The sequence below is a fragment of the Trifolium pratense genome, linkage group LG4, assembly GCF_020283565.1.
Source record: "Trifolium pratense cultivar HEN17-A07 linkage group LG4, ARS_RC_1.1, whole genome shotgun sequence".
NCBI classification, from domain to species: Eukaryota; Viridiplantae; Streptophyta; class Magnoliopsida; order Fabales; family Fabaceae; genus Trifolium; species Trifolium pratense.
In genome coordinates, this window is record NC_060062.1 from 2059473 (window position 1) to 2079396 (window position 19924).

General features: G+C 33.8%; 3 protein-coding genes and 1 long non-coding RNA gene across 6 annotated transcripts; 3 read left to right on the top strand and 1 right to left on the bottom strand.

Moving 5' to 3' along the window:
• The first annotated feature begins 72 nt into the window (after positions 1-72).
• Positions 73-5523, top strand: LOC123920735 (receptor-like protein 34). The gene is given in 3 exon segments (XM_045973037.1): positions 73-78; positions 4373-5024; positions 5027-5523. Coding segments are annotated over 3 exon segments (1074 nt in total). The 3' UTR covers positions 5443-5523.
• A 1768-nt stretch (positions 5524-7291) lies between these two features.
• Positions 7292-10660, top strand: LOC123923766 (receptor-like protein 6). 3 transcript variants are annotated; one of them, XM_045976497.1, is made up of 2 exons: positions 7292-9269; positions 9354-10660. In XM_045976497.1, the coding sequence occupies exons 1-2, from the start codon at positions 7292-7294 to the stop codon at positions 10424-10426; spliced, it is 3051 nt and encodes a 1016-aa protein (XP_045832453.1). In that variant the 3' UTR covers positions 10427-10660. The 3 variants fall into 3 exon arrangements, with proteins under 3 accessions (XP_045832453.1, XP_045832454.1, XP_045832455.1); XM_045976498.1 differs by having other exon boundaries at positions 7292-8888; positions 8994-10660; XM_045976499.1 differs by having other exon boundaries at positions 7292-8888; positions 9039-10660.
• A 236-nt stretch (positions 10661-10896) lies between these two features.
• On the bottom strand, positions 10897-12261 carry LOC123923775. The gene is made up of 2 exons (XR_006814491.1): positions 12128-12261; positions 10897-11139 (listed from the first exon to the last, which is right to left on the bottom strand). It is a non-coding gene; the product is annotated as an uncharacterized LOC123923775 (long non-coding RNA).
• Positions 12262-15390: 3129 nt separating this feature from the next.
• On the top strand, positions 15391-18163 carry LOC123923771 (receptor-like protein 19). Its single transcript, XM_045976507.1, has 2 exons — positions 15391-17913; positions 17944-18163. The coding sequence occupies exon 1, from the start codon at positions 15477-15479 to the stop codon at positions 17832-17834; it is 2358 nt and encodes a 785-aa protein (XP_045832463.1). The 5' UTR covers positions 15391-15476; the 3' UTR covers positions 17835-17913; positions 17944-18163.
• The last annotated feature ends 1761 nt before the right edge of the window (positions 18164-19924 follow it).

Consider the following 19924-nt stretch of genomic DNA (forward strand, 5'->3'; position numbering starts at 1 on the left):
TCTTTCACAGAAAACATTGCAGAAAACAGAATGACTGTTTGTAAGTGGCGAAATAGGTGAGATCGAATAAGAATGACGGTTAGTAAGTTGCAAAATAGAGCTCTGTCAAATTTACATGACATATCATAGAAACTCTTAATGCTATGAAGATACCAACCACCTTTGTTGTTAGCTAACCAATAAATTTGCTTCTGTGACATAATAAAATGTGTAAATTAAACAAACAAGAAATGCTCGGACATCTAAATTGACCCACTCGTCCACTTTGCCACCCCTAGATACAATTTAGTACAACAATTTTTGAGATTTCTACAATGTACCGCAACTTACAATCTTATTAGCAATGTTATAGCAAAGTGGAATTTGTTCAAACCACTATTTTCTTATTAGAGGGATCACAATTTGAACCTCAAATTTCTCATTTTTCTATACTTATAGTATATGAGTCGTCTTTCATCTAACCACTAAACTACAATAATTACCTTCCAAAAAACAACAGTCAATAACATAAAATAACATATTCCAAAAAAAAAAAAAGACAACACAGTCAATCAAATAACATAAAAAATTATAGGTTTTCAGAATCATTACCTGAAAAATATCATTTGCAAGAGAGTTACTATATGTGGCAAATCGATACAAGTTGCTAAACAGCTTACTATACCAATTGGTTACGTCACGCCATATGTCATTTCCATAGTGCCAACAAAAGAAAGAATGGAGAAGTTATATATTATCATATTGTCGTATTCTTCCTCTATTGGATGATCCTAGAAGCTTCATTATATGGATGTGGGACACTGTTAGTACTTTCCATATTAATACTAACAAAATAAACAAGTATTCAAATTTGGTGAACACTCCGGTACACGTATTATGTGGACGTGTACCGGTACACCGTTGAGGTGTATAATTTTAATTGATCCATGATAATTTAACATGTCATTTCAATACTTATTTAGATATAAGTTTTCTAAATTACTCTTTTAATTTACAAAAATTCCAAATTACACCCATGGAAATTATTGTAATTTTAAAATCTTACAACATGTTACAGTAAATTACTCTCCTGAAACATTTATCTGAAAAGAAACATTTCTTTCTCTTTCGTGTGTCTCTCTCCACGACGTCATCCCGTACCTTCAATTTTGTGTGTCTCTCTTAAAACATGTTATAGTAAATTTTTGGCAAAATTACATTACAGATCCTTTATCTTATTTTTTTGTAACACTTTGGTCCTTTATCTTTTTTTTGTAACATTTTGGTCATTTATCTTTTATTTGTAACACTTTAGTCCTTTATTTTTTTATTTGTAACATTTTAGTCCCTTTTTTTGTAACAGTTTGATCCTTTATCTTGTTTTATTTGTAACACTTTGCTCCTTTATTTTTTATAAATAAATAAGATATGGATCAAAGTGTTACGAAAAAAAAGATAAACGACCAAATTGTTACAAAAAAAAAAATAAAGGATCAAAGTGTTACAAAAAAATAAAATAAAGGACTTGTAGTGTAATTTTGCCTAAATTTTTCTAGTACCTTCAATTTTGGCCCCATCCCAGCGGCGGCAGCGCCTCTCTCCACCGCGTCGCTTCATTTATGGACCTCTAATGTGAAATCTAATTATGGATTCATGATCAGTGTGAAAAATGAAGAGGAATGGTATATTCGTTTGTGATTTTTTAGGCCAATTTGACTTTTTCTGAAAAGCTCCATTGAGCTTCCATGGTGGTGTTCATCGTGGTTTCTTTTTGAGGTAGAAGAAGATAGAGGTTGAAGACGATGACAGGTCAGTACGTCATTGGATCCATCTTTAGTTTATAACACAGCCGTCTGATCATTTTTAAAAGGAATTGAAGGCCCAGATCTGTTTTGGCTTTTTTAAATAATAACCATCCGATAGATCGGAAGGTCAGGATCTTCGAGCTGCACCACACATCATAGAGCTTCACCACTCTGAATCTGTGTTTTTGTTTGGACGTGAAGGAGATTGGGCTTGGGCAGTTGGGCCCTGGTCCTTCTGTTTTCCTATATGTTAACCCCCATTCTTGCTTGCACCCTCTGCGGGTTTTGAGTTTTAAGTACTTATTCAAAGCCAGTACTTATCCAAAGAAGTGCTTACTCACATAAGTGCTTATTTTTATAAGTGTTTACTCATATAAATGCTTATTTAATTAAGTACTTTTATCTCATGAATAATTTTATTTAAGTACCTTTTTTAAGTTCTTTAACTTAATAAATAGAATGAAAAAGGGAAGGTCTGACGTATGACTTTCTTTCCCCGAATGATTCGAGGCCTTGACGTATGGCTCGTGACTCGGATTATCCTCATTCTCGGACGTTTTCATAAAAACTCCTAAAAGCAATCCAACACATTCAAACCTTTTCTATGCTCACGCGCGCAATAAAAGTAATAAAACTTTTCACAAACCGGGTGATGTTTTTGTCTGTTCTCCATAACAGAAACCACGCTTAAGCCTCCACTGTGCGAGCATACAAGCAACATTTAAATACTAGAATGCGACATTCTCCGTAATACAAACAATGCTTAAGCCTCCGAAGTGCGAAGTGCGAGCATACAAGCATCATTTAAATACGAGAATGCGACTTAGACGTCATTCGTCTAAAAACAACCAACCCACAAACATACATTTTCTACGTAGGAGCAAGATTCAACATCTTGTCGGTCATAATCATAAAAAACAAACTTTTTCCCCCACATCGATGAAGTAATGATAAGCGACCGCTTAGGATTGTCTTGAAATCAGGTAAAAGATGAACTTGACCCTAACCGCGACCTTCCGGTAGAACCAAAATTATCAAGGAAAAGAGGAACTTGACCCTAACTGCGACCTGCCGATAGAACCAAAGTTATCAAATAAAGTGCGACCCTAATCGCGACCTGCCGGTAGAACCAACACTATAAAGTTCTTATCTCAAGAACAATGTTTTTATCAGAAGAACAAATAAAAAGTTCTCACAAGAGAAACTCTCAAATTAGATTATATTCCAAGTTCTTTGAAAAGTACATGATAGTCCTATTTATAGCATATCCTTACATAGTAGGATTTATTGTCCACTACCATACATTCACCATAGAACTTAGAAAATTCCCACTAACATGCTTATAAATTCCCACTAGCCACTATAATGACTTAGTGCACCACTAGGAAGCATCTAGAGAGCCTAGGGAGCAACTAAAGGTCATCTAAAAACCCTCCTAATACAAAAAACGAAAATTACAATAAAAATAAAGAAAATTGGACTTAATTGTTTTCTATTTAGTCCAATATTATTATACCATAAATCAACCCAGAGATGCTTCTTATTAGGGGTGTGCATGGTTTAAAAACCACACCACACCAAACCATATTTATGGTTTTGGTTTAGAACCAAAACCATTTTAATGAAAAATTGGTTATTTTGCAAAACTAATTTGGATATGGTTTATAATCGGTTCGAAACCAATTTATAACCGGTTTATAATAAAAAATAGGTTACTTATTTATAACCGATTCATCTTAAATTTTATTTTATTTTTTATTTTTTTTAAAAATGCATTATTATAACTTTTAATTCCTATATATTTAAACTTTTTTTTTTACAATAATTAAGCCAATTTTTTTTTTGTTTAATTGATTAAAAGAACATATTTAATAATTATTGTTTATAAAAAAAAACATAATTTTTCTTTAATTTTTTGAATTATTGGTTTATAATCAATTTATAAAAGTTTTTTTTCTAAGCCCAAACATATTTCAAACTAAGCCCAACAAAACATATTTTTTTAAGCCCAAAATAATTAAAATATAGATTTTTTTTAAAAATAAAACCATCAAAAATCTGTTTTTTATAATTATTTTTAAAATAAATAAATTTTGTTAAATAAAAAATAATTAAATATTAAAGGGTGGTTGACGGTGGCCGGCCACCGGAGCGCCGCCGCCAACCACCGCACCGGTCACCGGAAGTTCACCGGAAAATCGCCGTCCACCGCCGTCCGTTGCCGGAGCTCCGCCGTGCCGGCCGCCGGTGGTCCGGCGTTGACCAATTCCTCCACCACCTTATTAATTATTTATTTATTAAATTATATAATTAATTGAATTTGAAAAATTTGTTTTTTTTTTAAAAAGAAACTATTGGGCTTTTTCCTTATTGGGCTTCAATTTAAAAACCAATTTTAAACCAATTATAAAAAATTGGATATGGTTTAGAATTGGTTTTTTTGTATTGGATTGGTGTGGTTTTTTTTTAAAATGGATTTGGTTATTAATTTTGGATATGGTTTGGTTAGTGATTTGGTTAAGGTTACTTGGATTTTTTGCACACCCCTACTTCTTATCATGTGAAATTGACTTCAAGTTGGGCTCAAGCATCTTCATCCAAATATTTTCCTAAATCTCAATGGCAACCAATTAGAAGGCTATTTTCCTAAATCTTTGTCCCACTGCACAAACCTGCAAGTTTTAAATCTTCGCGACAACAAATTAGTAGACAAGTTTCCTGACTGGCTTCAAACTCTTCAATATTTGAAAGTGCTGGTTTTGCGAGACAATAAGTTGCACGGTCCCATTGACAATAAGTGCTGGATTCAAACTCTTCAGTTTCCCAGTTTAATTATTTTTGATATTTCGGGCAATAACTTTAGTGGTCCGCTACCAAAAGCCTATTTAAAATGTTTTGAAGCCATGAAGAAAGTTTCTCAAGTTAAGGATGATGGAAGTTTGACATATATGGAAACATCATTGGGTTATGATGTTGACAGTGCTAAAGGTAACGCGAGTTACTATGATTCTTTGAGTGTGACAACAAAAGGGATCAAAATGACACTAGTGAAAATTCCAACAATGTTTGTAAGTATTGATTTGTCAAGAAACAAATTTGAAGGAGAGATTATAGATGTTATTGGAGAGCTTGATGCACTCAAAGGACTTAACCTTTCTCATAACAGACTCACTGGTCATATTCCGCAATCCATAGGAAAATTGACAAACTTAGAATCGTTAGATCTCTCATCAAATATGCTCGCAGTGTGGTTCCTGCAGAGTTAACCAATCTGATCAGTCTTGAAGTCATAAATTTTTCCAATAACGATCTTGTTGTAGAAATACCTCAAGGACAACAGTTCGATACATTTTCAAATGATTCATATGAAGGAAACCTGGGGTTATGTGGATTTCCCTTGTCAAAGAAATGTGGACCTGAAGAACCTTCTCCACCTTCAGCCAACAAGTTTTGGAGTGAAGAGAAATTTGGATTTGGATGGAAACCAGTGGCTATTGGATATGGATGTGGATTTGTGATTGGAATAGCCATCGGATATTTTGTGTTGTTAATCGGAAAGCCTAGATGGCTTGTGATGATGTTTGGAGGTCAGCCTAAGCAAAGAGTGACAAGGAAGACAAGAGTGAGGAGAAGAACTCATGGTTCAACCAGGAATTAGATGATGCAAATGTGGTAGTTTCATTGTTGTGAATACTTTGTCTTCTTTGTTAGTTTTACTAATTGTAAAGAACAAAAATCAGGTGTGACAATCTTGTTACATTCTTATTTGATCTAGTTCTATTTTTCTTGCTAGTGAATGTACTCTGCTTTATTTAGGCAGTGTTATTATTATAGAAAAGTGCATGTTTTTTCCTCTTATTTTTGCTGCTATATATCTTGTATGCTTGATTTTGGGTTGCATGTGTGTTGTATGAATGTATTGCCGAAAATTGATTCTAGCGAAATGAGACTAACAACTTTGGGAGCAAGTAAATCATGGAAGAAGCCAAAAAGAAGCATTTTAAGTTATTCATTCCTTTGTGCCAATATACAATCTTTGAATATTGCAATCTACAACTGTTTGATTAGGGTCTCAGCTCTCAGGATATTGACTCAATGAAAGTTTTTTGGGTCTTCCACGCCAAACTTGATGAATATTCTTGTGCAGATAAGAAGCCATTCCAGTCTCACTTTGTTTTTGCTACAAATGATTACATGCTTTGCTTGTTTCTTACTCCTTTCTCTTGTCTCGGAAAGTTGTTCTAGATTCTTAATGAAACAGTGTCAGTTTGACCTCATTTTCTACTTATCATTTTAATATCTTGAATATTTTACTTATTTTCTTAATGAAACAGTTACTCTTTCAACTCTTCAAAGTATGCAGCTCTAATAAGCTTAAGACTCAAACTGTTATTAGATCAAACCGAGTGCACGTTCCATGACCAAGGAGGATCATTCTGATTACAAATTCATGCAGCAAATTTCATCACATCACATCACATTTTGGATTAGGGGAGTGTAAAAATCCTGAAATTTCACTTTGTCATAAGAGAGGTTCAAACCTTGTATAGGTAGGGGCATTCGAATTCTAAATCCGGACGTGTAAAATGAAATTTTTACACGTTCCTGTTTATATTTGAACTCTACCAGATCTTCTTTTCCTTGAATAAGATGAAGTTTGAGCAGTGTCCTTTAAGAGGGATGGCACCACTTTCTGAAATTTCTCGCATCTTTTTGGATTTGTCTTTCTTTCCTTTCTTGGAGGCTTTCTTGTCACCCAAGACATCCTTAATGTTAGAAACAAGTATGAGCCTAACTCATCCTCACAAAACCGGCTTGTAAGGTGAGGACTGCCACTTGCTTATAAACACTTGACAAGGCTAACTCATCCAATGTGGGACTTTTTAACATTTAATTTCCATACACTTTCGACACACATTACAATCTTTTATATGTGTGACTTTAGAAGTATCTAGGATAAAAGTCAAATGTTTTTTTCTTATGCATCTGACAAAAAATTTATCATGAAGAAAGTAAACACAAAACAAAAGACCAGAATATCAGAAAAAATTCAAAGGAGAGTAACATAAATAGATTAATTGTTATGCATTCATATATAAAATACTTTTACACATTCATTCGGTCAAATTACACAAAAATTACTTTATGTTAATTTCTAAAATATTTCCAAAGATATATATATAGGGTGATATTTGATTAGATGTATTGAATGAGAGTTACAAGTGGCCTAGGCCTTCATGTAATTGGGTGATGCCATATGGCCTAATATATAGTTCAGTTTGGGTGATATATATATATATATAAGGCCGGCTGAATACTGTGGTGGACCGCTTTTAAAAATAGTATAATAAATGAAAGAAATTTTGACACAGTTCAATCTTTTCCATACTTCCAAGTCAAAGAAATGTTAGTATAAACTTTCAATTTGACTATAGATATATATTTCATGTAGTAAACTTTTAACACTTCTCACAAAATTTGAATTGATCAATTAAAATAACTACACCATGAGGTTGTTTCTTCTGTATTTGCATATTTTGCTCTTCCATTTTCCATCTTTCTCTTCATCTTCTTCTAATTTTTTATGTCATCTTGAAGATAGCTATGCCTTGCTTCAGTTCAAGTCCTCTTTGAATACATATACAGATATCAATATTTGTCATGAACAACCTGATCAGAAAACAGCAACATGGAAAAATGGGACAAATTGTTGCTTATGGCATGGTGTAACCTGTGACAGTGTCTCTGGTCATGTGATTGGTCTCAACCTTGGCTGTGAAAGTCTCCAAGGTAATATTTATCCTAACAGTACACTTTTTCGACTTGCTCATCTCCAATCACTCAACCTTTCATACAATGATTTCTCTGGCACTCATTTTCATTCTAAATTTGATGGGTTTCAGAGTCTCAAGCATCTTGACTTGTCTTATTGTGACTTTAGAGGTGAAGTTCCTCCTCAAATATCAAACCTTTCCAAATTAGTATCACTTCATCTTTCTAATAATTTTGATTTAATTTGGAAAGAAACCACTTTGAAGAGACTAGTGCTAAATGCAACAATTTTAAAAGAGTTATTTTTGGACCAAACAGATATGTCTTCAATCGATCCAAACTTGTTGAATATGATCTTCAATCAATCATCCTCTTTGATTAGTCTTAGTCTTCAAAGAACAGGATTAAGTGGAAATTGGAAAAATAACATTCTTTGTTTACCAAGTATTCAACAACTATATATGTCAGAAAATAACTACCTTGAAGGCCAACTTCCAGATTTCAGTTGTAGCACTTCTCTTAGAACCGTGGACCTTTCATATTGTCAATTCATAGGGCCAATTCATTTTTCTTTCTCTAACCTCACATATCTTACTTCCTTAAAACTCATAGCGAACAATCTTAATGGTTCAATCCCATCTTCACTTTTATCCCTTCCACGTCTAACTTTTTTGTCTCTCAGAGATAATTTGTTCATAAGTGGCCAAATCCCAAATGTATTTCCCAAATCAAATAGATTTCAACAATTAGATTTGAGGGGTAATAAAATTGGAGGCAAGTTGCCATTATCACTTTCAAACCTTCAATATCTCATTTATTTAGACCTTTCATCCAATTCCCTTAGTGGTCAAATCCCAAATATGTTCGACAGACTAACCAAGTTACAAGAACTCCGTTTAGATTATAATAGATTAGAAGGACAAATCCCACCTTCATTGTTTAGCTTGTCTCAACTTGAATACTTTGATTGTTCATATAATAAAATAAAGGGTCCTCTACCCAACAAAATAACAGGTTTCCAAAAATTAGGTTCATTAGTATTAAATAACAACTTACTAAGTGGAAAATTTCCTTCATGGTGTTTATCTTTACCATCTTTGAGTGTGTTGGATGTGTCAACTAATCAATTTACAGGAAATATAAGTGCAATCTCATCATATTCTTTGCAGAATCTAAACCTATGCAGCAACAAGTTACAAGGTGACATTCCTGAATCTATTTTCATCCTTACAAACCTAACTACACTATGTCTATCATCAAACAACTTGAGTGGTGTTATCGATTTTCAACACTTTTCCAAACTTCCAAATTTGGCTTCTCTGTCCCTTTCAGGTAATAGTCAATTATCACTAAACTTTGAATCCAATGTCAATTACAATTTTTCTATCCTATCAACATTGAAATTGTCTTCTGTCGGTTTGATCGGATATTCAAAAGTATCATCAGGACAATTCCCTGCTTTGAGTTCTCTTGATTTGTCAGGAAATAAACTTTTTGGAAGAGTGCCCAATTGGTTGCTTGAAATCGATTCATTAGATTATCTTAGCCTCTCTCATAATTTGTTCACATCAATGGACCAATTCTCAAGGAATCATTGGCACAACCTAATCGACCTTGATCTTAGTTTTAACTTACTAGCCGGTGACATCTCTTTGTCAATTTGCAATAAAAGTTCACTTGTATTGCTCAACCTGGCACACAACAAATTGACAGGTATCATTCCGAAATGTCTTGCCAAATTATCATCCCTTCAAGTCTTGGATCTACAAATGAACGAATTCTATGGCACTTTACCAGGTAACTTTTCAAAGAATTGTGACCTTCGTACTCAGAATCTCAATGGAAACCTATTAGAAGGCATTTTACCTAAATCTTTGTCAAACTGCAAATACTTGGAGGCTTTAAATCTTGGTGGCAACAAACTAGAAGACCATTTTCCATATTGGCTTCAAACTATGCAAAATTTGGAAGTATTGGTTTTGCGAGAGAATAGGTTGTATGGTCCAGTTGCTAATATAAATATCAAGAATCCATTTCCTAGTTTAATTATTTTTGATATTTCATGCAATAACTTCAGTGGCCCACTACCAAAAGCTTACATACAAAGTTTTGATGCCATGAAAAATGTTATTCAAGTTGTAGAGGTTAGTAGCTCGCAATACATGCAAAGGATGGAAGTAGGTGACATGACATACTATGATTCTGTGACTATTACAGTGAAAGGAAACAACATTGTGATGGTGAAAATTCCAATAGCCTTTGCGAATATTGATTTATCTCAAAACAAGTTTCAAGGAGAGATTCCAAATGTTATTGGAGAGCTTCACGCACTCAAAGGGCTTAACCTTTCCCATAACAGGCTCACAGGTCCTATTCCCCAATCCATAGGAAACTTGTTAAACATGGAATCATTGGATCTTTCCTCAAATATACTCACTGGTGTGGTTCCTGCAGAGTTAACCAATCTTAACAATCTTGAAGTCTTGAATCTTTCCCATAACCAACTAATGGGAGAAATTCCTCGAGGTAAGCAGTTCAATACATTTTCAAATGATTCCTATGAGGGAAACATAGGATTATGTGGATTTCCCTTGACCAAGAAATGTGGACCGGAACAACATTCTCCACCTTCAGCCAACAACTTTTGGAGTGAAGAGAAATTTGGATTTGGATGGATACCAGTGGCAATTGGATATGGATGTGGATTTGTGATTGGAATAGGAATTGGATATTTTGTGTTTTTAATTGGAAAGCCTAGATGGCTTGTGATGATATTTGGTGGTCAGCCTACGAGAAGAGTGAACAGGAGGAGGACTAGAGTGAGAAGGACTAATGGTTCAACGATCAATCAAATGGTGCCAATGTCGTAGTTTTATTGTTGCCATTATTTTCGCTACTGTGTTAGTTTTTTATACCTACTGTTCAAAATTAGCTTGATTTGAGTGTGACGATGTTGTCACTCTTATTTGATCTAGCTAGTTTTAATTCAGGTTGTAAGTTTGTACAGTGACTGTATTGTGCTACAACACGAGTTGTATGAAGCCAATGATACATAATAGTACTATCCATGGTGTACTAGTTTTGCATTGACATCAAAATTTTGTTTTTACCATTATGTATGTATTCTTGATTTTCTGGGATTTCCTCACACACATATGCATCATCATTTATATGTTCAGTACATAGAAGCATTGACGCGCCTTAGTTACGGGAAGATATAACAAAATTGTTATCTGTCACAGCAAACATTGCATGAATGTTTTAAATAAAAATCAGTCACAAACAGAATGATCGTTCGTAAGTTAAGAAATAGGTGAGATTGAATAAGAATGATAGTTGGTAAGTTGTAAAATAGAGCAATTTACATGACATGTCAATTTACATTGAATCAATTTACATGACATATCATAGAAACTCTTAATGCTATATGAAGATACCGAACCACCTTTGTTGTTAGCTAACCAATAAATTTGCTTATGTGACATTAAATGTGTAATCAAGAAATGCTTAGAAAGACCTTGCCAATAACTATTTGATTAGAACTGAGAGCAAAGCCCTGATTCCCTTTTTGATGATTGATATGCTGCCACAACAATTGCATATCAGGTGTTAGGCATTGTGAATATTAATCATTTGTAATTAATTATAAATACTAAGTCACAGAAAATAAGTAACAAAATCACTCAAGTAATAAAAATCAGATGAAACAAAATATCAAATGCTACCCTACCCATTTTCTCGCACGCCCTACAAAATTCACTACTTAAGTAGCGGATTCTATCGGCTACTTTAGTAGCTGACATTTAAAATCTTGAATTTTATGTAGGGTGTTTTTTCCTCAAAATTCTCATTTTTATAACATCCATTACTTAAGTAGTGGAATGGTAAAAACGAAAACTTGTAGGATGCGCAGGAAATTGATAGAGTGACAAAAGAAAATCTCATTATATGTAGTATTTTGACACACTTTAAAAGAAAATGAATGAAAATGAAGAATGTTTCAATTTTCTTAGATAGTTTTATTGTATTTGTTAGTGTTATTTTAATTTTCCAGAGTAGCGTAGGTTTAATATAAAAGAGCCTAACATATATGCTTTCAGTGTCACAGTGTTCCACAGTTTATGCCTCCAATATAGAAGATTGTGTAGCTATGTAATGGATGATAAAAAGATACCATGGGGAGCCGTGTTGTCAAATAGTGGCATCGTGAAGGGTTGCAATCTAGGAAGCATCAACACTTCTCAGATTAGGCGTGCTCGTGTTCGACACGTGTCGGTGTCCGTGTCTGACATCGACACCGACACTTATTATTACACTAAATTATGTCATTTTTTCAAATTTTTATCGATATCAACATGTCACTGTCCGTGTCGTGTCCGGTGTCCGTGTCTGTGTCCGTGCTTCATAAGTTGCAATGATGAGACAACCTCTGACCATTTGCTTGGTGGCGCAGAACTCTTACAACATGAACCAATTCATTATGGGATTAAAAAACAATATTTTGCCATGTCATATTTTAGTTGTTTTTTTAAATAATTTAATTAATAATAAAACAAACCAAAACCACCCACGTGAGCACGTCTTCATCTCTCTGAGTGTTCCTCACCCACATTTGGATCTACCAAGAACCATTGCAAAAATCTGCAACCATTTCAATCAATTCTTCTTCTCCAAACTCATCTCTCACCATTTTCACATACCCTCCGTGATGTGGCAAACAGATAAAATCTGATTGGTTGCAGTGTAAACTTCTATTACAGCGTCAGCGTCAGTGCACTATCTTTTAAACTCATTCATTATTGGTAAAATATTTACATGCTACTTATACTTATTACCTTATGCTCTTATAGAATTCTTATAATGTGGTTGTTTGTGAATTCTAACCACCAATTTTTATCTTCATAGATAGATATCTATATGATGATATTTAATATCTTATCTCATTTACATTCTTGACAGTGCATCAGCAGCAGGATACTTTGATGTTGACATGACTGGACATGTATGTTGCTTGGGATTGATATATAGATAAGGTCGGATGAATCATGTGGTGAACCGCTTTCATAGATTTGTTGGCATTTTTTAATACTATTTACATGTATGGAAATGCGGTTTTACCCTCATGTTTTGAAAAATGCGGAATTTTACCTCCTATATTTTAAAATGCGGAATTTTCCCCCCTATTTTATAATTTGTTGGATTTTGCCCCCCACCAAAATTCTGCACAAAATCTGCTTCTGAGCCTCAAGTTCAAAGCTTCGCACAGAACTCAATTTGGATAAATAATTCACAAAACTGATACCGAAACGACCGTAATCGAGTTAGATTTCCACAGAATCAAACCCCAATAAATTTGGAGTTACAGAGAGAGATTAATTATTGTTTTAGTGAAGGTCTGTCCAATTACTAATTCTGCAAAAATCTACTTGTGATCTTCAAATTCAACATCGTCTACCGAACGCATCGTAACTCCAAATTCGACGAAATTGAAATGCCAACAAGGGTAATTTCGTTATCTTTCCATACATGTAAATAGTATTAAAAAATGAACTACAGGGTGAGAGGCATGACGAAAAAACCAGTAGTAGTTTCATACGATAATTCATTTGAACAGACATTCACTAAAACGGTAATTAATCTCTCTCTGTAACTCCAAATTTAGTGTAATTAATCTCTCTCTGTAACTAAATTGATTACGGTCATTTCGATACCAGTTTGGTGAATTATTGATCCAAATTGAGTTCTGTGCAAAACTTTGAACTTGAGGCTCAGAGGCAGATTTTGTGCAGAAATTTGGTGAGGGGAAAAATCCAACAAATTATAAAATAGGGGAGGTAAAATTCCGCATTTTAAAATAGGGGGTAAAATTCTGCATTTTTCAAAACAGGGAGGTAAAACTGCATTTAAGCCTAAATACTAAATAATGAGACAGGTTCAATCTTTGGAGAACTTCCAAGTCAAAGAAAACTAGCTAGTAGTATTAAATTGAATTTCAAGTTGACTGTTATAAGTATATTGTAATATCCCAAAATTTTAAAAATGAAAAAAAAAAAAATACTCATTTATTAATACAACCTTATATTAGGTTAGGAATTTTTTTTTTTTGGTTACACATTTGGGTAACACTTCTAGAAATTTCTAATTTGAACTCTAGAACTTGTTATTGCAATTCTCTGAGTTAGAAAAGTTTAAAATGGATATTAGGACTGTGTTGGGACTGTTAAAAATGGATGGAAGTGTTGTGGAACTATATAATGTCGCAGGTTTTGGTAAACAAAGTACTGCCAGGGGCTTTCAGTCCTGTTCTTGGCCCTTATGTGTAAATGTAAGGTCTAATGGGCATTATAGGCATAAGTTGATGATGGAGTCCATCATTAAATAGTATTATTTTATAAAATGTTGGAACTAATAGAAAAGACAATGCAATGTGATTAATAGAAAAACTAGCAAATGAATAGAGAATTAGAAGAATATTTATAGATACTTTTTCCCAATGAGCATGGCTTCCTTTTAATTTATAACTAAAGAAAAGATAAGAATGAACATGTGGTTCGAGAATAATTACATATTTTTGTGAGTATGAAATATGTTGAGATCAATAGTGTATGTATCTAGAAATGTATTAGTGTTGGTACAAGTACAAGTATGAACAGTGCACAAGTGTAGAGTAATAATATAAGAAATTGTGAAGTAGACAATTTATCTTGCGGCAAAGTTTTCTATGTTACTCCTTCCGGTCCTTATTATAAGGAACACTTTGGAAAAAATATTTGGTCCTTTTTATAAGAAACTTTGACTAATTTTCAAATGTTCTAAATGTTCAATTTCACTTATGCCCTTATTTATTATGAAAGAGAATTTAAAAATAAGTAAGTTAGTTGAATAAAAAGTAATTAAATAAGGGTAAACATGGAATAAATTTAAATTTATAAGAGTATTAAATGAAAATAACTATGTTAAATGTGTTTCCTTAGTCTGTGTGATTTTTTCAAAGTGTTCCTTATAAAAAGGACCAGAGGGAGTATTATTTTTATGAGAGAAACAAATTTTCTTAAAAAGTGAAACTCATTTCATTATTTTATTTACTTTAAAGATTTGATTTTGGTGGTGCAAAGCAGTAAAAAAAATAAATTGTGGCTTTATAGAAGTTGTTACGATACCGCGAATTGATTTAAGTTATACAATTTGTTTTAAAGTATATTTTGACACATTTTTGTGAATATAAAGTTAGCCGTTTGCTGCAACGAAGAGAGAATGCAGCCTATGAACAATTGTTCATAGTATATTTTAAGTAGATATCCGTTCGCCACAACGAAGAGATAATGTGGTATAACCGTTCGCCACAACGAAGAGTTAATGTGGTATAGTCGTTCGCCACAACGAAGAGATAATGTGGTATAGGTATCCGTTCGCCACAACGAAGAGATAATATGGTATAACCGTTCGCCACAATGAAGAGATAATGTGGTATAGCCGTTCGCCACAACGAAGAGATAATGTGGTATAGGTATCCGTTCACCACAACGAAGAGATAATGTGGTCTATGTGTATAGAATGAAATGAGATAGTTTTTTTATATATACTTTGTTGATAGTTAATCAACACTTAGAGAACTACGTGGCTCTGATTCCCTAATTGTTAAGGGATACGTAGGACCAGGGATCCTCCCTGTCGAGCTATAATTACTGTATATTTTAATAAGTATATTTGTTATAGTGTATAGATTATAGCTAGTGTATTAGGCTTGCACGGGCTTACGATATGATGAGGTAGTGTTAGCTTGTGCGCCGGTCATGATCCGAGATTGGGTCGTGACATATATATATATATATATTAATGCTGTCTTCCTATTATTTCATGCAATAAACTTTTAACCCTTCTCACAAAATATTTGAATTCAATTAAAATAACTTCACCACCATGAGGTTGTTTCTTCTGTATTTGCATATTTTGCTTTTCAATTTTCCATCCTTTTCTTTATCTTCTTCTAATTTCTTATGTCATCCTGAAGATAGCTATGCCTTGCTTCAATTCAAGTCCTCATTCACTACATATACAAACTATGCTTGTCAGGAACAACCTCAAAAAACATCGACATGGAAAAATGGGACAAATTGTTGTTCATGGCATGGTGTCACCTGTGATACTGTCTCTGGTCATGTGATTGGTCTCGACCTTGGCTGTGAAAGTCTTCAAGGTAATATTTATTCTAATAGTACCCTTTTTCATCTTTCTCACCTACAATCACTCAACCTTTCTTACAATGATTTCTTTGGCACTCATTTTCATTCGAAGTTTGGTGGATTTCAGAATCTTACACATCTTGACTTGTCTTCATGTAACTTTCAAGGTGAAGTTCCTCCTCAAATCTCACACCTTTCCAAATTAATATCACTTCATCTTTCTAGAAATGGTCAGTTAAGTTGGAAAGAAACCACTTTGAAAAGCCTTGTGCAAAATGCAACAATTTTGGAAGAGTTAATTTTGGATGAAACAAATATGTCTTCAATCCATCCAAACTCGTTGAATTTGATATTCAATCAATCTTCCTCTTTGACTAATCTTAATCTTCAAAGATCAGGAATAAGTGGAAATTGGAAAAACAACATTCTTTGTTTACCGAGTCTTCAAGAGTTAGATTTATCTAAAAATGACTACCTTGAAGGCCAACTTCCAAATTTAAGTTGTAGCACTTTTCTTAGAATCTTGGATCTTTCATATTGTTCATTCACAGGGCCAATTCCTCTTTCTTTCTCTAACCTCACATATCTTACATCCTTAAGTCTCATTGATAACAGACTTAATGGTTCAATCCCATCCTCACTTTTAACCCTACAAAATCTAACTTCTTTGTCTCTCAAAGATAATTTGTTCATAAGTGGTCAAATCCCGGATGTATTTCCCAAATCAAATAGATTTCAAAAGTTAGATTTGAGTAGTAACAAAATTGAAGGCCAGTTGCCAAAATCACTTTCAAACCTTCAACATCTTATCAATTTAGACCTATCTTCCAATTCATTTAGTGGTCAAATTCCAGATGTGTTTGACGGACTAACCAAATTACAAGAACTCCGTCTGGGTTATAATAGATTAGAAGGGCAAATTCCACCTTCATTGTTTCGGTTATCTCAATTTGATTACTTAGACTGTTCTAATAATAAATTAAAGGGTCCTCTACCTGAGGAAATATCAGGGTTCCAAAACTTAGGTTATTTATTTTTGAATAACAACTTACTAAGTGGAAAAATTCCTTCGTGGTGTTTATCTTTACCATCTTTAGGAATGTTGGATCTATCAAATAATCAATTTACAGGAAATATAAGTGTCATTTCATCATATTCTTTGTATTATCTTAAACTATGCAGCAACAAACTACAAGGAGATATTCCAGAATCTATTTTCAACCTTGCAAACCTAGCTACACTATGTCTTTCATCAAACAACTTGAGTGGTGTTGTCAATTTTCAGCACTTCTCCAAACTTCAAAAATTGGATACTTTGTCTCTTTCACGTAATAGTCAATTATCACTAAACTTTGAATCTACTGTCAATTACAACTTTTCTATCCTATCAACATTGGAACTGTCTTCTGTCGGTTTGATCGGATATTCAAAATTATCATCAGGAAAATTCCCTGGTTTGAGATATCTTGATTTGTCCGACAATAAACTTTTTGGAAGATTGCCTAATTGGTTGCTCAACATAGATTCATTACAATCTTTGGGCCTCTCTCATAACATGTTCGAATCAATGGACCAATTCACAAGGAATCAGTGGCAAAACCTACAGGGCCTTGATCTTAGTTTTAACTTACTAGCTGGTGGCATCTCTTTGTCAATTTGCAATAAAAGTTCGCTTATATTGCTCAACTTGGCACACAACAAATTGACAGGTAACATTCCACAATGTCTTGCTAATGTATCATCCCTTCAAGTTTTGGATCTACAAGAGAACAAATTTTATGGCACTATTCCAAATGTTATTGGAGAGCTTCAGGCACTCCATGGGCTTAACCTTTCCCATAACAGACTCACCGGTTCTATTCCCCAATCCATAGGAAACTTGTCAAGCTTGGAATCATTGGATCTTTCCTCAAATATATTAACTGGTGTGATTCCTGCAGAATTAACCAATCTGAATGGTCTTGAAGTGTTGAACCTTTCCCATAACCATCTAATGGGAGAAATACCTCAAGGTAAGCAGTTCAATACATTTTCAAATGACTCCTATGTAGGAAACTCGGGGTTATGTGGATTTCCCTTGTCAAAGAAATGCTGACCTAAGCAACATTCTCCACCTTCAGCCAACACCTTAGGGAGTGAAGAGAACTAATGGTTCAACCAGGAGCTAATCGGAAAGCCTAGATGGCTTGTGATGATGGCTAGAGGTTAGCCCAAGCAAAGAGTGGAAAGGAGGACAAGAGTGTTGAGAACTAATGTTTCAACCAGGAATTAGATCGATGGTGCAAATGTGGTGGTTTTATTGTTGTGATTACTTTCTCTTCTGTGTTAGTTTTATTGAGTTTGCTTGCATGAATGTATTGTGAATGTACTATGCTTTATTTAGGCAGTGTTATTAATAAATAAAAGTGCATGTTGTTTCCTCTTTGTTTGTTGCTATATATATCTTGTATGCTTGATTTTGTGTTGCAACTGTGTGAGCAAGTAAATCTTGTAAGAAGCCAAAAAGAAGCATTTTAGGTTAACCATTCATTTGTTGTACCATACATTTATCTTTGCATATTGCAATCTACAACTGTTTGATTAGGGTATCGGCTCTCAGGATATTGACTCAATGAAAGGTTTTTGGGTCTTTCCACGCCAAACTTGATGAATATTCTTGTGCGGCTAAGAAGCCATTTGTTTTTGTTACAAATGATTACATGCTTTGCTTGTTTTTTACTCCTTTGTCTTGTCTCGGAAAGTTGTTCTAGATTCTTAATGAAACAATGCCAGTTTCACCCCATTTTCTACTTATCATTTTAATATCTTGAATATTTCACTTATTTTCTTAATGAAACAGTTACTCTTTCAACTCTTCTATGGAGCTCTAATAAGCTCAAAGTCTCAAACTGTTATTAGATCACACTGAGTTTGCGATCTATGACCAAGGAGAATCATTCTGATCACAAACTCATGCAAATTTCATTCATTCAATTGAGCACAGTGAAGGCTTTCATCACATCACATTAGGATTTGAATTTTAACCGAAGATTAATGCTATTGAAACCACTAAATATATGTAGATTATCATAAACAACTTTGGGATAGGATCTTTCCCTTGAATGAGAATCATTGAGCAGAAAGTTTGAAATTTCCTTGAGATAAAATGGTTATGCGACATAATCAAAGATATACTTGATGCAGCTTTTAAAATAAAAAATTTGGGACAGTTGAAGTACTTTCTTGGATTGGAAGTTACACATTCAAAATCAGGAATAGCTATCTCTCAGAGAAGTATTCCCTTGATCTTCTTTAAGATTCAGGATCAAAGACTGCAAGTACTCCACTTGACACTTTCATCAAGCTTCATAGTGATTCAGGAAAGCCTTATGCAGAATAATGAGAAAATCAGTGTATTTGAACACAACTAGACCTGACATTACCTTTACAACTGTTAAGAAGTCCCAGGTCGATTGCGAGATGGCCTCAATATGTGCTTATAAGTGAGGACAATCTCACCTTACAAGCCGATTTTGTAAGGATGAGTTAGACCTAAAATACTCGATTCTAAGAACAACAAAACAATTGAGCCAGTTCATTCATGCACCCACCGTTACACACTAAAATGTTCCTTGTAGAGTCATAAGGTACTTGAAAATAGTCCAGGACAAAGGCATATTTGCAGCTATTAGGATACTCTGATGTTGACTTGTAATATCCCAAAAAATTATCGAAATGAGAAAATACTCATTTATCGGCACAATCATATATTAGGATACTAATTAGTACTCATTTGCAACTGTATTAAGAACTAATTAGAGGATTGAGAATAAATTAAGTTGAGATGTGAGACTTGAAGACATGATAGAAATGATTAGAGTAAGTATTGGAATTTTGTTAGTAGTAACAAGGGCAAGATGGTAAATTAATCTGGAAAGTATTTAAGCACAATTCATGAGTTGAAAAAAAAAAACAATTTTTCTTCACTCTTTCTCTCTACAAACCCTCATAAGCCAGAATCTATTTTCAAAGAATCAAAGGCGAGTTCTTATTAAGTTTTAATTTTGGATTATAGTGTTATGAATTGGGAATGTACCTTATGGGTGCAATGAAGGGCTGATTGTATATGCAACGTATGATTATGTTGAATTTCTTAGAGAATCCATGAAATTAGGTCAGAATTAAGGACAAATTGAGATATTAGAT